The sequence below is a fragment of the Dryobates pubescens genome, chromosome Z (assembly GCF_014839835.1).
Source record: "Dryobates pubescens isolate bDryPub1 chromosome Z, bDryPub1.pri, whole genome shotgun sequence".
In the NCBI taxonomy this organism is placed as follows: domain Eukaryota; kingdom Metazoa; phylum Chordata; class Aves; order Piciformes; family Picidae; genus Dryobates; species Dryobates pubescens.
The window spans coordinates 41,295,134-41,314,619 of NC_071657.1; the positions used below are offsets into that span (position 1 = coordinate 41,295,134).

A 19,486-nucleotide genomic window follows, 5' to 3' on the forward strand; every position below is an offset into this window, starting at 1 on the left:
TTGATGAACTAATGGCAACCGAAGCATGAATTCTTCTGTTCTTAAAATTAGTAACAGCAATGCATTTTTTTCATGTGCTTGCTGAGAGTGACCAACAATCTATTCTTTTTAGGTAGTACTGGGAACGGTAGACTAGAAATACGTAAGAGGATTAGGATGGAAACCTTATGGCTTCCATACATGGCATAGGAAACATTTGAATTTTTACAGCTATATAAGATCTCTTGAAGTCAGCAGAATTCTTACTTCTCAAAACTTCTTACAGACAGGCAACATTAGTGTCTGATAGATGCTCTGGAATTGGACACATTCCATGAAGATTCTTCATTACAAATGAACAAAAGGATCAAATCTGCATGCATGGCAAACTATTTACAAATAGCTTATTTGCAAAGAATATGGGATTAAGTATTAATCCCGTAAGAATTAAGTAGCAGGATACACTGTAACAGTCAGACTCATAAGGAATGGAAGCTAATCTCCACCATCAAACTTTATACTTAAGACTTAATTGAAACCAGAAGGGAAAAATTTAAACTGTTGAAAATTTGGTTTGTAAATACGCAAAATTTAACACAGCCTGAGGAGGCTAATTACCAAAGCTCCTAACCAGCACAGCCACATCAGTATTTTGTGTTACTTTTTGAGACCTGAGATAACTTTAACAATAACAATGCAGACTAACCATGTGTGACCGTTTGACACTGTGCCTTTAAGGACAAACAGTGCTGAGACACTGGCTAAATGTTTTTGGTACTAGAACCAAAACATTCTGATAGTCTAAACGAATTTCACTGGTTGATAAGCAAAAATGCAGCTTTAGATTGTAGAGCAGTTGGAATTTTTTTTTCCTCAGTTCAGTTCGGTTTGGGGAGTTGGGGGGAGAGTTTCAGCCTGTTCTCCCTGCCTGCTTCTCTGCGAACTGCTGGAGTTGGCCTTCCGATGAGCGAAAATTAATCCTGCATGGGCTTTTGAAGCTTACTAACAACTCTTTTCCTTAGTAACTTGCCTTTTTCTCTCTCTAACCCCTTTTTGGGGAAAAAGGGAGGTAGGGGAGGAGAGAGGGGGTTCCAAGGAGGGGATCCCTCCCTCGGGGAGGGATTTTTGTTGTGTTATTTCTCTTTGCTGTATATTTCTGTGTATATATTGTAAATACCTGTATATATATTGTGTTACATATAACCTGCTTTCCATATATGCTTGTAAATATATAGCTTGCTCTTTCGACTGGGCTAGTTGTGGTTTCTTACTCTGTGGAGGAGGGAGAGCTAAGCCCTCTCTCAACTTACCACACCATGTCACATTGGACATGCTCAGCCACAGTACCAGAATACAGCACTGATGGTGAACCAGGCTTAGTGGGATTGTTATATGGATGGATCTGTGCACTAGCCAAGCAGTAAAAATCAGTCAGTGGCTTGAGATGCTCCAACTTCTATATTTTCACCACTGGAAGCAGAAGATGCACAGCACACCTTATTCAGACATCACTCCACTGCCTCCATCTCAATTTAATTCTAAAGTAGAACAATTCAAACCCCTCCAGTATCCTGGGAGAGTGAAGAGTTAAAAAATGAAACAGCATTAAATTAACTGGTCCCAGCGTACATTAAATTAAATTTAGAACTTATTGTGCATCAATTGTGCCTTCCATGAGATACCAAAAGATACTTAGATTTTTGTTCTATACTAATGCTGTCATATAAACCCATTTAAATGGGAAGAAATGATCAAAACTACAAGAGCAGAGAAATATTGGAGCAACAGATGTAGTTCCAACCACATGATGCCAGGCTATGCATCTTCCCTAATTATCACATTGCATGTTAAAATTTAGTACATTAATTGAGATTAATGTTTTTATGGGTAAACCTAAAGTAACACTGTAGAGAACATAGCAGAAAATTACAAGAGCCCAGGTATCCTTTTAGTTTAAATTTAATTTGTCAGATAGAAGTTATCTATGTACAATCAGTGTGCATTGTAACAATTCTGTCAATAAAGTCATTCAAATCTTCTAAAATATTAACTGGCTGCATAGCACATTTGACATTATTGCCCATGTCAAAGAGGGAACACAAATGGATTTACAACAATTTTGGCTGATTTGGATTCTGGTGTTCAGATTACTTAACACTCCTTGAAAACCAATGCACCTGAAAAGCTTCCCAGAGCACAATTTATCTGGATATTTTCTATCATTTCATTACAATCACATTGACAATTCATTAGGAAAATAAAGACAACTCACAAAGAAAAAAAAAAAAAACACTAATATCCCCAAGATATACCTAAAGTATCCAATAAAAAAGGAGCACTGAATGGAATAAAATGTTTCCTTTTCCTGTTTGTACATTCTGCGCAGTGATTCCATCGAAGTGTTTTATTAAAACACGTAAGTACACGGATTTTGTTTCATACTTGTCACAAGAAGGCCTGAGTTGGTGGAGGAAGGAAAAGTCAAAAAAAGCCTGAGAGGGAAACCAGCTCATTTAATTAATTTACAATAATTTACAGCCATTTGTTTGTCTTCAGGTTTGTGTGTGTGGTGGTTTTTTGTTTTTGGGTGGTTGTTTTTTGTTTTGTTTTGTTTTTGTTTTTTGTTTTGTTTAACTATTTGTTTGTTTTGTATAAAGGCATTATAACTGATCACAAACAGGAGAAACCCTGGCCATTCTACGGTTAAAGGTACAGAATTTAAATATTCAAGCTTGTGATGAAAAGCGGCAAGGTGGTCGCAGTGTACAATGTAAACAAGTAGCTTTGGAAAGCGAATAAAGTCCTTGAGAGTTCTTTACTAAGAAACAAAGAAAATAAACTCCTTATTCCTTCCTGAAACGTGAGCACAGGTCAGTGTTTAAAAATGCATTTACAAACATAATTTATAACGTGTTCAGCCCAAAATCACTCTGACATGAAAAGTTTTGTAGTAAGATCCAGTCTGAAAGGGGCAGTGTTGAGGTCCCTGTAAAAGTAAACATCTTCCATATCTTAAAAAAAAGTGCCACAGCACGTGCAGCACAGTGCAGCATAAACTTTAAATACAAAAATATTTTTCTTCTGTTGGAATAGACCTTGCATCCCGGAAAGAAGTAACAATACTGCTACTGATAGAATATCCAGTCCATATCTTTCAAGTCATGTAAGGCAATTACTGTGTTAGTTTACTGTATATGGCTAAAAGAAGGTCCTGAAAACATCAGTCTTTGTTATGTTTTCCGGCTACTCCATGTATGTTCAGGTGTACTTTTGTGATCTGATGAGTGTTCAAATGGAGATCTGTGTCCTAAGGGAGATCTTGAACCATAAGGAGACCTCTGATCTAATGGTGACCTTGGGCCACTACTTGAAGCTCTGTGGTCCATTTGCCAGTCTGAGTGGTACCTATAATCTCTAGAAGATTTATGATGGCTGTACTCTGAAGCGGAACGGTGATCTGAATGTATCCTGTGGTCTGAATGAGAACGATGATCAGAATGAGCTCGACTGTCTTTCAAACTTCCTTCCAGGTTAGACCGGTGGTCTCTGCTCCTGTAGTCATCTAACTTCCTATGTTTGCTATCAGTGTAGTATCTAAAAACCAGAAGTTATTTGTATTAGTGTTACTCAACATGTTAAGAGCCACAATTATCTAAGATCAACAAAAGTGCATTAGAGAGGTACCACTGTTCCAGTTTTGCATTATTTAGAAAAACATGTTTTGCTGCTTACTAGAAGCACACTGCAAAACCAGGAAGGGAATTCAGAACTGACATTAAAACTCCTGAAGAAACTTGCCTGCTGTCTTGTTTGTAGTGATCCCAATCTCTGTGATCTTTTCCATTGCTGAAAGATGAATAGGGCCTTTTCCTAGAGTCACTTTTCTTGTAAGCATCTCCTTGATGCTTATCTTTGTGATGATCATGGTATTGTGACAAATATTTGTCACAAGAGTAACTGTCCCTGCTACTGTCATCATGGTTTGTATTCTCCTTCAATCTTTCCACATCTGTTTAATGAAGCAGAGATTAAAAAGAAGTCTCAGTCTCTTCTTCGCCTAATTCAAACAGCACTTCTACCTATCAGATGTAAAGCAGTATGAAAGTGACATTATAATTTCACAGAAACAAGAGTCGAAATAGCTGACACACAGATGCACTAATGTGAGTGAAATGAAAAACATCAGAAGTACCTAGAAGGGAAACAAACTAGAATATAGATGTGCAAGACTCAAACTGGATTTATTAACCTCTTCATTCAGTCTGTGAAGCTAAGCATGATCCAAATGAGCAATGAGTACAGGTGCCTCTAGATGGAGCAATTTTAGACAGTGGCAGCACCTTCCCCTCTAAGAAGGGATGGTCTTTGCATGTGTTAAGAGTTTTAAAGGTACATCTTATCAATGAAAGACTTAACAGTGATGTTCTTAAAACACATTAAGTTGGTTTTAAGTCCATGAAAATATACTTGAAGCATTATGCAACATAATAAAAGTAATACTTAGAAGGCAGGTATGGAAGCACAGAAAAAACGGTTATTTTCAACAGTAAGAGACGCTGGCCCACGTAACTCAAACTATGATTTCAAGAACTAACTTGCATTCTTATGCAGAAGTGACATTACAACAGCCATAAATAGGCACAGAACTTCCAAGTTAGACATCTCTCACTCCCCAAAACTAAACACAAAACCCACCCAAACCTATTTCCAACATTTTTTTGGAAGGATAGTCAATTAACTTGCTACTGAAACCAGCAAATACCAGATTCAGTGTGCACTCTGATGAAGCAGCAAACTAGCAAAGGACTACTAATCAGCCTATCACTATGCAATTTAGCAGTGTGGGAGACAGATATAGGAGTCATGCAAAATGAAATAAACATGAGAACTATGATATCTAACACAAGCATATACTTAAGGTTTCTTACCTGGATTTCTAGTTACATGTGTATTCACACTGCTGCCAGTGTGCTGGTCATTGTGTTGCTAAAAGAGATCGGTACAAAAATTCATTCCTGAATCTCAAAGTTCAACCAAATTTGTAAGAAAAATAAAGAGACTACTATACTACAAATACAAATGCTACTTGCAGTGTATTTCTGTGACCCATATAATCTTTAAAATCTAATAAGAGTTTTAACACTTAAAATACACATTTGTGTATTTAGAAAGGGTCTGAAAATACCTGAGACTCTTGGCGTTTTTTGATGGCATGTTTATAAAGCTTGTGAAGCTTTCTGGCATCAAATTCTGTAAACTTAGAGACGAAAATCCAGAGATTTCTGAGGAGTAAGAAATAGATATTAAAAAGTGACAAGTACTTCACAGTACAAAATGCATGGTAATTAATGAAACGATTTGTTAAACTGCTTTAAAATGTAGCTATGAGTTTGTCTATGTTTTCTGAAGGTTTTCTTGAAATTTGAGTATTTAGCAGTAAATAAATATTTAAGTAAAACAAAGAGAAATTATTCCAATGCTGAAAAGAACGAAAGCACCAATGAAGTCTTTTCCTCTCAAAATCCCAAGAATATCTATAATCACAGAGTAGCTGTACTACACTTCTTATCAAAGATGGCTGAAATACATATTTTATTAATCTACAAATAAAATTGTAGCATTTTGTAGCAGTTTGGGCTGCGTGCCCTCTGCTGTGTTCATACGAGGTGTACTCCTGTGTCCAAAAGTCCAGCCCAGAGGGGTGGACACAGTAAACCAGGTATTTCGTCCTAGAATTCCCTGCACCCCTATAACATCCCAGCACGGGGTCTGGCATGCTCTCTTTCTTCCCTCACTGCCACCCGATAACTTGGGGGAGGTTTCTCCAAGCCTTGGGCCTGGCTAGGCCCTATGCTGGGGGGATGGGCAGTCTCAGATCTGGCCAGCTGAGACTAGCCTAGCAGAGGAGGGAGGGTGGGAAGAAGGAGCCCTGGGGGTCTTGGGTGTACCCTCAGGTGGGGATGGGATATTTCTGGGTATGCTTTGGGATTTCTTTTGTCACTGCGCTTCTGGCTCTCTGCAAACGTTTACTGCTTTCCATTTAAACTTTCCACCACTTTTGCAATCTGTTTGTCTGAGTCGTTATTTTTGCCCATGGTGGGGAAGGGGTCTGCCTCAAACCATCACACATTATGAACAACAGCTCCAGTGCAAGTTTTCATGTAAAGAAATGTAATGTTTACCAAAACTAAGACATGGACCTTTGTTCTGTATTTCTGATCACCTTAGTATTTTGAGGTAAAGCAATGAAAATCAACAGAAGCATTCTATAACACGAGAAGTTGTCAAGAAAATGAAACACTTAAACAGACTTTTCTATACTGAAGTTCAGTATACAAACTGAAGTTTACATTCTAATGAAATGAATTCAAATTGCATTAGGAACAACTGAATAGAAGACGTTTTCAAACCAACTTTTGCAGTTTTTTTAAATTGTCATCTCAAAGATGCAAACCGTTCATTTTTGAAATATATCTGAATATGTTATGGCAGTCTTTTCAAACAATGGCTAGCATGTATTATAAATAAGAAAAAAGAATAAAGAATTCTGCAATTCTAAAGCATACTAAAGTACAACAAAAGTTTAGAATTCACTATTTTTAACAGGAATTAAAACCAAACCCAAACAACAGCAACCCCCCAGCCCATCCCTCTACTCCCCCCCGCCAAACCACCCAAATAGTCAAAGTTGAAGAATAGCAACTCTCAAGGGTACAAATGCTTTTCCAGTAAATACAGTAAAAGTAATAAGTTGCCTTTCCTTGGATCTCAGTTAAAATAAGTGAGATGACTCCACCTACTGGAGAAAATGCTTCACTGTGCAGTATGAAAAAGTGAATCCACTGAAAGCTGGGACCACCTATAATCATCTTTTTAAATGCCTATTTAAAACAACAGAAAGGCACAAGAAAGGCAGAATAAAAAAAAGAAATTATTAAAAACTATTTTGTTTCAAGAAAAAACACAGAAAACAACTTACTTTCTCCACTGTTTAATTTGTTCAGGATTTGTGTACTCCTTCAGACATTCGGTAATGTGATCCCCAATTTTGATTAGACATTGTCTCGTATGTTCCAGCTGCTCTCTTTCAGAGAGGCCCTTCTCTGGCCGATCCAGCTGCTTCAGTGCTGCTTTGACAGGCCTCATTCTTTCTTTACACTACAGAATTGAATTAACACATTTGTTTTTGTCCAAGTTAAAAAAAAAAAAAAACAAACCCAAAAAACAGAACCAAATAAAAAAATTCCAAAACATGACCCACTCTTTACTGTGAAAGATATATATATACACACAGAGACAGTATTGTTACCAGCCAAATAAAATGTTTTACAGATTTCCTTCAGAAAAAGTTGTATTTTAAAACCAGTTGGAAGCCTACTCCTTTATGAAAGAATTAGTGTACGAAGTAAATATGAAGGTCTTAAAGCACTAATTTAACGTAAGGGATTTTCTGAGGAAATGGACTTATTACAGCTGTATTTCAGAGTTGTGTAGAGCAAGGCATACTTTTTAGCACCTTGAAAGCTACACAAACTCCATGTCAAAATTAAATAAGAGTGCTCACTACATTTCAAACACAGATATGTGTCATATGTGCATTCTTGAATTTTCACACTTCATATTTTAATAGTAAGTCAAGACAAAGCTAGTTAGCATGAGGTAAATTACAGAGACTAGTTTAGGATTACTATGCATCTACAATGGCATGGCAAACAGGACCAAATGCATTGTATCCTTGTACACAAAGTGCCAAATAAATAAAGAGAGTAATCAAATTAATGTTTGCAATGAAATGGAATAGAGTATCACAACTGCAATGGAAGCTTACAGGGACAACTCAGAAAAATCAGGGAAGTTGTTCCATTGATAGCTCATGCCATTACAAAGTTGAGGGGCTGCATTACATACTGCACTTGCCATAGCATAAAATAGCTTTTAAAAGACAGCTTCCAGAGTGCACTATTAAGTATAAAAATCATCTTAAAAGTGTAACTGTACACGCAAATCAAGTAGATTCCTGTCACTTAGCCACAAAAGCTCATCCATCTAAAACACTCAAGGCTCATCCTGGAAATCACAAATGTGTTACTTGGAAGTTTTAGAACAAAACCATACAGGGGAGCAGTCACTGCCAGATTCATGAGAATCCTACTTGCCTGTCACAGGCAGCATTCACAATAGTCCTAATAAAACTACCTGGCAGAAACAAGATGTTCAAATCTGAATGACAAAATCCCCACAGGATAGTAGCTGCTCCAAATAACTCACTGACACTATTCCAAAGGCTCCAGATGACCTATAAATCTTAACATAGACTGCATGTATGTGCCTTTTCTCCTCTAATATAATCTTAGTCTAAAATAGTGTTTAAATGAAATAATTTTGGGGTCAGAGACATTGGTTGAGCAAGGTGTTTTGATGGGCATTTGTTCATTCCTGTGCCTACTATCAATTTAAGCCTGCAGTAGTACAGGAGGAAAGTTATGTAATCTAATGTCTCTTGTTATCTTGTGATGAGGTGAAGACAGAAACTCCAGTAATTGCACTACAGTTCATTCATCTCTGCTCTTGAAGAAGCAGGTTACCTAAGATATTCTCCAGAATATAATTTTACAGTCTATATTCTTAATCTATTCAGCACACAGACCACTGGGTAAATTCTTACTATCCTGTATAACTACAGTAAACAACAAAATAAAATTGCTGGAATATAGACCAAAATTACTTCTGTATGTTGTCAATAACAGTCATTGATCTGAGACTTTACTACAGTATCATAGTACCAGTCAGGGTTGGAAGGGACCACAAGGATCATCTAGTTCCAACCCCCCTGCCATGAGCAGGGACACTCCGCACTAGACCAGGCTGGCCAGAGCCTCGTCCAGCCTGGTCTTAAACACCTCCAGGGACAGCGCCCCAACCACCTCTCTGGACAACCCATTCCAGGGCTTCACCACTCTCATGGTGAAGAACTTCCTCCTCGTGTCCAGCCTGAATCTCCCCACCTCCAGCTTCATTCCATTCCCCCTAGTCCTATCACTACCTGACATCCTGAGAAGTCCCTCCCCAGCCTTCTTGTAGGCCCCCTTCAGATACTGGAAGGCCACAATTAGGTCACCTCAGAGCCTTCTCTTCTCCAGACTGAACAGCCCCAGCTCCTTCAGTCTATCCTCCCAGGAGAGGTGCTCCAGCCCTCTGATCATCCTCGTGGCCCTTCTCAGGACATGTTCCAGCATGTCCGTATCACTCTTGTAATAGGGGCTCTAGAACTGGACGCAGTACTCCAGGTGGGGTCTCACCAGAGCTGAGTAGAGGGGGAGAATCACCTCCTTTGACCTGCTGGCCACACTTCTCTTGATGCAGCCCAGGATCTGATTTGCTTTCTGGGATGCAAGTGCACACTGAGAGCTCATGTTGAGCTTCTTGTCCACCAGCACCCCCAAGTCTCTCTCCTCAGGGCTGCTTTCCAGGCAGTCACTGCCCAGTCTGGATTTGTGCCTGGGATTGCCTCAACCCAGATGCAGGACCCTGCACTTGGTCTTGTTGAACCTCATGAGGTTGGCTTGTGCCCACCTTTCCAGCCTGTCAAGGTCCCTCTGGATGGCATCCCTTCCAGGTCCCTCTGGATGGCATCCCTTCCCTCCAGCGTGTCTGTTGCACCACACAGCTTGGTGTCATCAGCAAACTTGCTGAGGGTGCACTCAATGCCACTGTCCATGTCACTCAAAGATGCTGAACAAGACTGGTCCCAGGACTGATCCCTAAGGGACTCCACTTGTCACTGGCGTCCACTGGGACATGGACCCATTGACAGCCACTCTTTGGGTGCAGCCATCAAACCAGTTATTTATCCATCTAGTGGATCTATGAAGATCACCTCTGTTAATGTGCCCAGTAACAGAATCAGGAACATCAGAAACTGTCCTCATTTAATTATGTATAAACATTAACTGATAAAAAATGGACTTACCACACTGAAAGTTTTCTGGTCCAGTTCTTCAGATTCTTCTGATATAGGAACTGGTTCACTAGTAGCAGTAATATGAACTGGAGTATCCAACAATGGAATTTTTTTATTTTTTTCTTTACTTTCAGATTTTATTTCATTTACCTAAGAACAAGGTATAAAAGTATTTAAGTAAACTTTGTCTCTGGAATATACTGTATGACAATTTGCATAACAACTGTATTCTCTTCAATAATTAAAATAAAACTATGCTGAGATTCAATGACAGTACATTTTACTTTCTCTGTGGGATGGAAAAGGAATAAGGAAAGGAATAAAAAAAATTTCTAGCACACACTTGTACTCCCAGTCATGCAAGATATGCATCACTGAAGATGTAATTTCCCATTTCAAATGCCTCTCTTCATGGTTTCCCAGAGTTATTGAAAAAAAAAATTAAAAAAAAAAATAAAAAATCAAATGATGTACAAGGCTTCAATGAAATGTCAACAAGATCCACAATACCTTTTAATCTCAAAATCATTCACATAAACCTAATGGCCTTTTCTAGTGCTATGTAAGATAAGTAAACCTAATTACCTTCTCTTCCTTTACTTCTTTTTCTTTCTGTGTGGATTCTTTTACTTTGTTTTCTCTCTTTTCTTTAATATCTTTTAATTCTTTCTTATCCTCTTTTTCTTTTTTCTCCCTTTTCAAATCCCTCTTATTTTCCTTTTCTTTTGTCTCTCTTTTTTCTTCAGCTTCTTTCTTTATGCCAATATCTGGCTCAGGCTTCTCTTCATTTTCTTTTTCTGCTTTAATTTTTTTATGTGGATGTTTCACTGAAACAATCTCATCCTGCAATATGTAAGCATATGTGTCACATCAAACCAAGCTGCTACCTATACAAATTGCATAACTATATGATTAAAACATGCTTTTTAGCTGTGCTTTTTTTTCCTCCTTTTGGGGCATCAGATTAAAACACACTTTTTAGCAGTGCATTTTTTTTTCCTTTTTGGACGTAAATTTAATATCTAACATCTATCAAACAGAACAGAAAGAAAGATGAGAACTACTCACTCAATTCCTTGATGTGACAAAGTACTGATTTAGCAGTGGTAGTAGGGTGAGAAACTACATTCATTTAACCTAGAATTAACTTTGATTTCTTTCCCTCTAGAAGGTAGTTAGGTTCTGAAGAGCTTAAAGACTACAACAAAATAAGTCTTGCACAAGTGAGCTGACTGGTCAGAACACAAAGTGAAGAGGATGTCACAAGAACTCTGATCTAGTTAGGTTTGTCCCAGTAACTATTTACCAACCCAACATTAAACATTCACAGAAGGTAACAGAGTCCAAACTTTGTTTTCCAGAGATAATCTTTTTACTAGGCTGTTGTAGTATGAGCACAGCTTCCAGGCCAAGATGTTAGCAGGTGAAGATGTTTATTACATTACACAGCAAAGTTATATACTCTACCAGAGGGCACATGTGCCACATCTTAATTGGTTATTTTTGACTGTGTAATTAAGGCATGCAATAGGTTAAAATAACACAACAGTATTAACACACATCCAACAAAATTCTACCAAGTTTCTCCTTTCAGTTACAAGACATTTACATTCCTTTTTAAGTCAGAGAGCATACATAGCTGTTCCAAAGCTATCCAAAACCAGCCCTTCTCCTACATCTCCCTCTTTTTCTTTTTCTAATAAAGCCACACTTTTGATCTACCTAACATTCTTTGCATACATAAAATCAAGCAAGGTAAAATTAACTATATAGCAAAAGCAATCAACAAAATCAACAATCCAATTTTGATAAGAGATTGTATCCAACCCTGGTAACAACACATGCCATCAAAGCCTTCACATCCATGTCTATGGACAAGTAACAGGAAATCTACAATGGCCCTATTCTGTAACGTAGCGTGTCTAACAGACTGATGTTCAGCAGCTAAATAATTTAATACTTCTGACATGAGGCTGCTTTGTTTTAGCAACTCACTTTGCTGGACTGTATGACCTATACCAATTAGTTCATTCTAACACAATTGGCATAATATATGGGTAAAGATAACAAGACTTCCAGCTACACATGCATACATTCCTTTCCACTTATCTTACAGAGTCAAGAGACAAACAGGACAGTTGCTTCCTTCAGACAGAAAGGTTTCAATTAAAAGAGAACTTACATCTTGCCAGTTCCAGCTCTTACATTTCCCTTTTCTTATTAATAAAGAAGACTTGATTAACCATACCAGTTCTAGCCTGAACACATTGTACACAGGGATTAATATACAAAGACCTATAAATACAGCAAACCTTCAACACTGTCTTTTACAATCTGCTTCAAGGGCATGAATGTTACACCTTTGTCTTTTTCTAAGATGGTCAAAAATCATAGAAGTGTTTAATGTCAGCAAGGTCCTCCCTTGATCTGTGAGGGTAGGGCTGGCCAGGCTCTATCACCACAGATAAGGAAAATACCTGCAGGCAGACAGCAAGAGTGAAAAGGCTCCTTCACAGAGTCAGAGATGACAACCTGAATATTCATGGCTCTGACCAATGTAAAATTAAACATAACACAATAATCCATTTTTTCCTCATTCTAATACACTGATTTCTTGATGGTTTTTTTTTGCTAAGGAAAGGTATTGAATCCTATTGATCCTACCTTTGGCCTAATATTGTTTCTTTTTTCTTTCAAATTTCTCCCAAATAAGGCCTCCAAAATTTGTATATCCTCCATAAATTTTGTTAAACCACACTTAAAACCACATATAACATGAAAACATAACATGCTTTAACTATTCTTTCTTCTGACATAATACCTGAATTTCCTCTTTTTGGTTTTCTATAACCTAAAATGAAAATGGTTTTTGTGCCATAACCCATTTGACCTTCCCTTTAACTATTTGAGATTATTACTTAACTATGACAGACTGGTGAGTTAATGTATAAATCCATGTGAACGTGTTCCTTAATCACATACCAATTAAGCAACCATGGTATTCAGTCCTAATTCAGATGTTTTCTGGTGACATTCTCATGCAATCAGCCTCTGATTGATGCTTTTGATCTCAGATTATCATTGTGATCAGTGTTAGGTAGGTGTGGTTTTTTTTTTTTTTTTTTTTTTTTTTTAAATATAATCCTTGTCTTACAAAGCTATTGTGAATACAAAGGAAAGAGCAAAAAAACCCCATTCTATAATATCCTTATATCAAACTCCTAGCTTACGCAAATACCAAAATTCCTGAAAAAATCTTAAAGAACTATGTTAAACTATCAAAGCAATATCTAAAAAAGAAACATAAGGGATGTTACATTACCTAAAGCATGATTTTTTTAAATGAATACCTATTTACCACAACCTGCACCTATATTACACAGAGCTCTTTTGAAATGCTACAGTGCACACACAAAAAAGGTTTGAACCAGAAGAAAAACTTAACTTCTGAACTTGTAGAATAACTTAGTCTATTTAAATTTATCCATTATCACTTATATCTTATTACCACCATGTTTATTATAATTAATTACTGATTAGAATAGCATATAATTACCACGATTAACATTTATTACTACTACTTATTTGATGTACCTTATTATAACTACTAAATACTCATTGTGAGTACTCACTATTCACTGTGTTTACTATTAAAACTTAACTACTAAAAACCTCAAAATACACATCTCCAAAAATCCCTTACAATTGGAAATAATGTTAAAATCATTACGTATAGTAGGTTTGCACTTACAAAATGTTGAGTATTTTTCTTCACAAAACTTAGCACTGTTACTTCAAATCAGAACACAGCTTTTGCAGACAAGGGTGAGATAATGTTGAGTTGCTGGAATGGGTCCAGAGAAGGGCAACAAAGCTGGGGAGGAGTTTGGAGCACAAGCCCTATGAGGAGAGGCTGAGGGAGCTGGGGTTACTTAGCCTGGAGAAGAGGAGACTCAGGGGAGACCTTATTGCTGTCTACAACTACCTGAAGAGAGGTTGTAGCCAGAGGAGGGTTGGTCTCTTCCTCCCAGGCAACCAGCACCAGAACAAGAAGATACAGTCTCAAGCTGCACCAGGGGAGGTTTAGTCTGGATGTTAGGAAGAAGTTCTTCACAGAAAGAGTGATTGGTCATTGGAATGGGCTACCCAGGGAGGTGGTGGAGTCACCATCACTGGAGGTGTTTAAGAAGAGACTGGATGAGGCACTTTGTGCCATGGTTTAGTTGATTAGATGGTGTTAGGTCTTCTGTCTCGAAGGTCTTTTCCAACATGGTTAATTCTATTCTGTTCTATTACAGAGAGAGAAGGCAGGGAGGGGGGAAACGACAGACTCGGCAAAACCACTGTAGCTACAGAGCAGGGGTGGAAAGGTGGGGAGAATGTTGCCGAATCCACAGCAGCTCCCTTTCCAGGTAGCTCTTGGGGTTGAACTGTAGGATCCCTTGGTGGTACAGAGCGGCCCATAGAACCATGAGGTCAGGCTGCAACATCCATCGGAGGCATGGAAAGTCTTGTAAGTTCACTAAAAGTTGCAAAATTCTCACCCAAAGATAACAAGCAAGTCCCAGGGAAGGTGATGGCAGTGATTCTGAGATTAATTGATGTTTTTGAGCCTCCTGCTCGTCCTCCTGCTGTGGCTGGCACCAGTGCTCTGAAGCTCAAGATGGCTAAAACAGAAGCCATTGCTTCCTCCTTGCTCCATACCTCTGTCCATGCTGTTCAAAACAAAGGCTGGGGGAAAAGCTGTGACAGCCTCTGCTGCCAAAGTTTCTGGATGTTGATGTGTGCAAGCTGTTAGCACATCACTTACAGCAGGATTTCTTAAGGCACACAAAAGTCTCTGTCAATCGGTGGTTTTCATTTGCTTCTCCAAGGTGGGTTCAGCATCAGGCATTGCCTTTGTTTCTCTGATCTTACTCTCCTTCTTAACGTAGTCACAAACCTCAGTTCTGATCTTATCCCAGATTCCTGGATCATACACTGTTCTTTTAGCGAAAGAGGAGCAGTGCTCAGTAGCTGAAAAGAGCATCTGCTGAAAAGCAGAGGTACTGATAGACTTCTCATGTGGCTTAAAGTTTCTGAAAGGCTTCTATGCCAGGTATCTCCTCCCAAGTCATACTTTTTTGCCTAAAATGTCCCTTTTGTCTGCAATTAAAACATGCTGAAGAGAGTTATAGCTCTTTTTTTTCAAGATCTAAGTAAAGGCTCTTAATATCGCTCTCTCTCTTGACATCTGATTCCCCAGTATGTGCTCATCAATAAGGGAGGCACCAGCGCCCTTATAATTACCCTAACCGCTCACCTCTGGCCCGCAGCCCACAGCTCTTCTTTTGCTTCAATTTCTTTTGTTGTTGTTTTTTGTTGTTGTTTTTTGTTGTTTTCCAGAGGTGCCTTTAATTTTTCTTTATTTTTCATGTCTGGATGTTCACGCTTTCTACGCCCATACTTAAGCTAAGTTAGAGACTGTCACCAGCCACTGGGCTCTCCTTCCTGTGGACAGCAGCCTCTAGCAAGTCTCAGAGACCAACAACTTCAAGGTGACCATTTAATGATGTTTGTGAGGATCATCTCCGCAAGCCCAATGAAGCCAAGTTGTTGTTGATGCTTTGCAGTTGCTTAGGGCGCAAGTTGGAGTCGGCAGTTGCTCAGAGTGCACATTGCGGGTCACCATTTATTGTAGTACGGGTGTAGGCATTTGATCACCCTAGAGCACAGCTTCCAGGACAAGATGTTAGCAGGCGACGACGTTTATTATGTTACACAGCAAAGTTATATACTCTATCAGAAGGCACATGTGTCTCACATCTTAATTGGTTATTTTCGACTGGCATGCATGTCGTTAAGGCATACAATGAGCTAAAATAGCAAAACAATATTCTAACACATTCAACCAAATTCTGCCAAGTTTCTCCCTTCAGTTACAAGATGTTTACATTCCTTTCTGAGACCAAACATAGCTGTTCCAAAGCTATCCAAAACCAGCCCTTCTCCTACACTAGGCTTTAAAAAAAAATAATCTTAGTTACAGATTTTCCAATTTATTTGCAGGTGACAAAATACCACTAGACTGTTCTTTTGTTACATTCACGTGTAAGGATTGAAATAGAAACTTGGATCTTCTCAGACACAGAAAAATACTATGTATGGCCTAGAGAAGCATATATGAAATGCACTGCAGAAAAGAGATGAAGAATGCCTAATACAAAAATCCAAATGAAGGATTTAGAATAGGTATCAAGTAATCAGCCCAGGCAAGACTTCAGTATTTAGGTATTATGGAAACTTCCCAGGAAAAACCCAGTAACATTAGCAGTTTCCTGAATGTTCCAGCAGCAGAATAGGTAAGTTTTAAATATTGTTCAAAGTATAGTAGGTAAGTGAGCTGTTTAGGTGAGTGAAGCCCATTCACACAAAGTCCAGTTTCCAGAAGAGTTACTGTTAGTTTGTGTCCAAAGGTATTAAAGTGAAGAATGTATCTTATTAAATATGCAAAAAGGAGACTGGCTTGTAGGCAATTGCCCAAACCTGTAACAAGTCAGTCATCAGCTGACTGGCAGGGTATTCTTAGTGGAGACAATCTGTAATGCTCATGTTTTAAGTAATCCGAACACATAAGTTGCTTCATTTTAGGATTTGGCTGCCCATACCTAATTTTCTGGGAACTGTGACAACACTATTTAGCCTTGTATTTCTGATGAATTATTGTATGTACAAACATAAGCTAGTCAAGCACCAATTTTTGGTGCTTTGTGTTTTTGGGGGTTTTGTTTTTTGGTTTATTTTTTTTTTTTACAACTAGGCATTTTCTTATTCGTAACAAAATTTAAATGCAGAAATGCTTTAGTTAAAAATGACTATTTTTAACAGTTAAAAATGACTATTTTTAACAGATGCATCATGTTTTTTCCAAAACTGACTCGCTTTTAATTATTTGCTGAAGGTTTTTTACTTTAGAATGAGTTGGCAGTTACAATGATTTGTAATAGTTTAAAATGGTTATGTAAGACACTTCAGTTTATTTTAGGCCATATAGGAAGTATTTTAATGATATAGATTTGTACTGATTTATTTAAACTACTTTTGAAGTCATTAAATAGCTGTTACAAGAGCCTAAAATGTACTTTCATTTTTATCTCTAGTGGTTTCTGCTGTGTGATGTTAGAAATAAAAAGGCCCAAGGAAAGTGGAGTCCTAAAGGAACTTATTCAAACTAACACACCACAATGAGGTTAAATAGGGTAGACTAGGATAGACCAGGTTGGAAGATAGTTGGTTAAACAATTTTTGGATAACAAAACCCACAACATATACAGAAGCTTTCACATGCAAGCCTTGAAATATTTATTCTGGACACTTATTCTAATTGAGCTTGGTGGGTTGTTTTTTTCTGAGAATGAATTAAAAAAATTTAACTGATCACTATCAGTACTTATAAGACATTAACTAGAAACATTAGTTTTACTGTGTTACATTAGGCATCTACTAGAAATACAAACAAGGCTCAATTCTTTAAAGAATGCCATAACTGAGCAATGCCACATGTAATGAGACCACATTATTTTATAAAATAATTTGGAAATCTACTCATAATTCCCCAGTCACTGGCTTGTCATTAAACTAAAGCAGATCATCTTCCATGCACTTCTAGTTATGCAACATTAACTGCAGGAGCCACAAGGATGACATTCAGGTGCTTATACATTTTACTAAGTCAAGCAAAAAATAAAACAGGAATCAGTACAAATAGGAAGAAATGACAGTAATCTTTACCATATGAAAGATATTTACCTTATTATCCTCACCATCATCTTCATCAGATTTTTCTGAGGGCTGTGTTGAAGAATCACTTTTTATTTCTTCTTTTACTTTTGCAGCCTTTATCACCTTGTTCTTCTTAGTCCTTGCTTTCCTCCTCTTTGAATTGCCCTGCATGTAAATTGGTCTCTTTAATACGTCAACTGACAAGCATTTCACACCACAGTTGCAAAACCAGGTTCGTTTTTATATCACATGGAGGGCTCATTTTGTTTATTGTCACTAAGGACCACCACTGGAAATAGAGATTAGTGCAACAGTAAAGAACACATACCGATAACAAGAGAGGAATATAATATGAACCTTTAGATTAATTTGAGTTAGGCTCACGTAACATGATTAGCAATACAAAGTAATACTACACAAAGAAGAGCACAACTGAAAAAAGACCAGTTGACATATCCATTAAGCTTACTGTTGTATCTGACTAATGAGAGATTTTACTTACTGCACCAGCAAGCCTTTGTGCTTCCCTCCTTGCAAGGTCTTTATTCAGTAACTTAATGAGGTAGTCTGCACGAGTCTGTAATTGCTTTGCCTGGGGTTTCTTATCTGGATCATCAGGCAAAATCTGAGGAGAACAATGGTAGTATAAGCTCTTTTCAGTAACTGTTTTTAGTAGCATTATTGCCTAAACAAAAAGAGCCCTTGAAAAAAATGTAAAGGACATACCTTCTGTGTCAAACTGAGATCAGGATCCATTTTTATCATTTCCCAGCTGCCATAACCATATTCATAGATGCCTATTAATAGATTGGAATCATCTTCCTTACCCCAGTCTATATCAAAATGAGCAGCCTTGGTGTGGCATGGGATGACATATCTAGCAGAAATACAAGAGAGATTTTACTTCTGAAGCTTATTAGCAAGGAAGAAGGGAACATACTAGAAGTGATGTAACTAAATTTATTTTCTCTGCTAATTACCTGGTCTATTAGGATCAAGCTTATCAAGCCTAAAATATGAAAGATATCTGCCTGTGGTGATGAGCTGTGCCACAGAATCAGCTAACCATGAATAAAAACATCAATCACTGTCCAAGTGTAACTGCTAACCAAGCTGATAGTTCAGGGATTACAATACAGAAAGTGTCAAGCACAAAAGTTCATATCAAAAAACTCATCGCTAAGGTTTCAATAGTTGCATTTTTCTCAAGCAGAGATGACACATACAGCAGCTGCTCACCAAGTGTGAACTCTAGTCCTGATTATTATTAGTAACAGAACACAGTCCCCAGTGACTACAGCTAAGATACAGCTGGTACTGCTTTTTAAAGCAAGGGAAAAAAGAACGAAGAACAGATGTGCAGCAAGTTACTGCTGCCAGTCCTTACAGGGAATGAAGCGACAATGCTATCACAATGTACTCTTGAGTCAAAGTGGTCATAAAATAGCTAATAAAAATTGAAATTTTTTATGCATTACTGCTTCCTTAAAAAAAGGTAAGATGAAAAATTCAGTACCGTTTTCTTTCCTCTGGATCTGAAGGAATGGATTTGTGCAATGGTGCTAACTCTTCTTCATGAGAGATGACTAGCTTTGCATTCACTTGCACTCCAGAGATTCGGAATGTTGGGCCTTTAACTTTCCCAAGTCTACCTCCTTAAAATGAATGACAAACGTATTACAATACTTACATTTATGAATATTATGCCAAATAATGTAAAGAAATCAAAGTAAGATGGATGCAAAAGCAGCAAGGTTTCAATGACACTAAATCACTTTTTTTTTA

General features: G+C 37.8%; 1 protein-coding gene across 1 annotated transcript in view; it reads right to left on the bottom strand.

Annotated features, from left to right (window-relative positions):
* Positions 1-2,623: 2,623 nt before the first annotated feature.
* CHD1 (chromodomain helicase DNA binding protein 1) overlaps positions 2,624-19,486 on the bottom strand; it is a 63,712-nt gene continuing 46,849 nt past the window's right edge. Inside the window, exons 27-37 of the mRNA XM_054177747.1 lie at positions 19,218-19,356; positions 18,428-18,578; positions 18,204-18,326; positions 17,729-17,866; positions 10,526-10,783; positions 9,950-10,090; positions 6,959-7,137; positions 5,165-5,261; positions 4,908-4,965; positions 3,778-3,988; positions 2,624-3,573 (exon numbers count right to left, since the gene is read on the bottom strand). Of these exons, the coding sequence (XP_054033722.1) occupies positions 3,210-3,573; positions 3,778-3,988; positions 4,908-4,965; positions 5,165-5,261; positions 6,959-7,137; positions 9,950-10,090; positions 10,526-10,783; positions 17,729-17,866; positions 18,204-18,326; positions 18,428-18,578; positions 19,218-19,356 (1,859 nt within the window). The 3' untranslated portion in view covers positions 2,624-3,209. The remainder of the gene's footprint in view (positions 3,574-3,777; positions 3,989-4,907; positions 4,966-5,164; positions 5,262-6,958; positions 7,138-9,949; positions 10,091-10,525; positions 10,784-17,728; positions 17,867-18,203; positions 18,327-18,427; positions 18,579-19,217; positions 19,357-19,486) is intronic.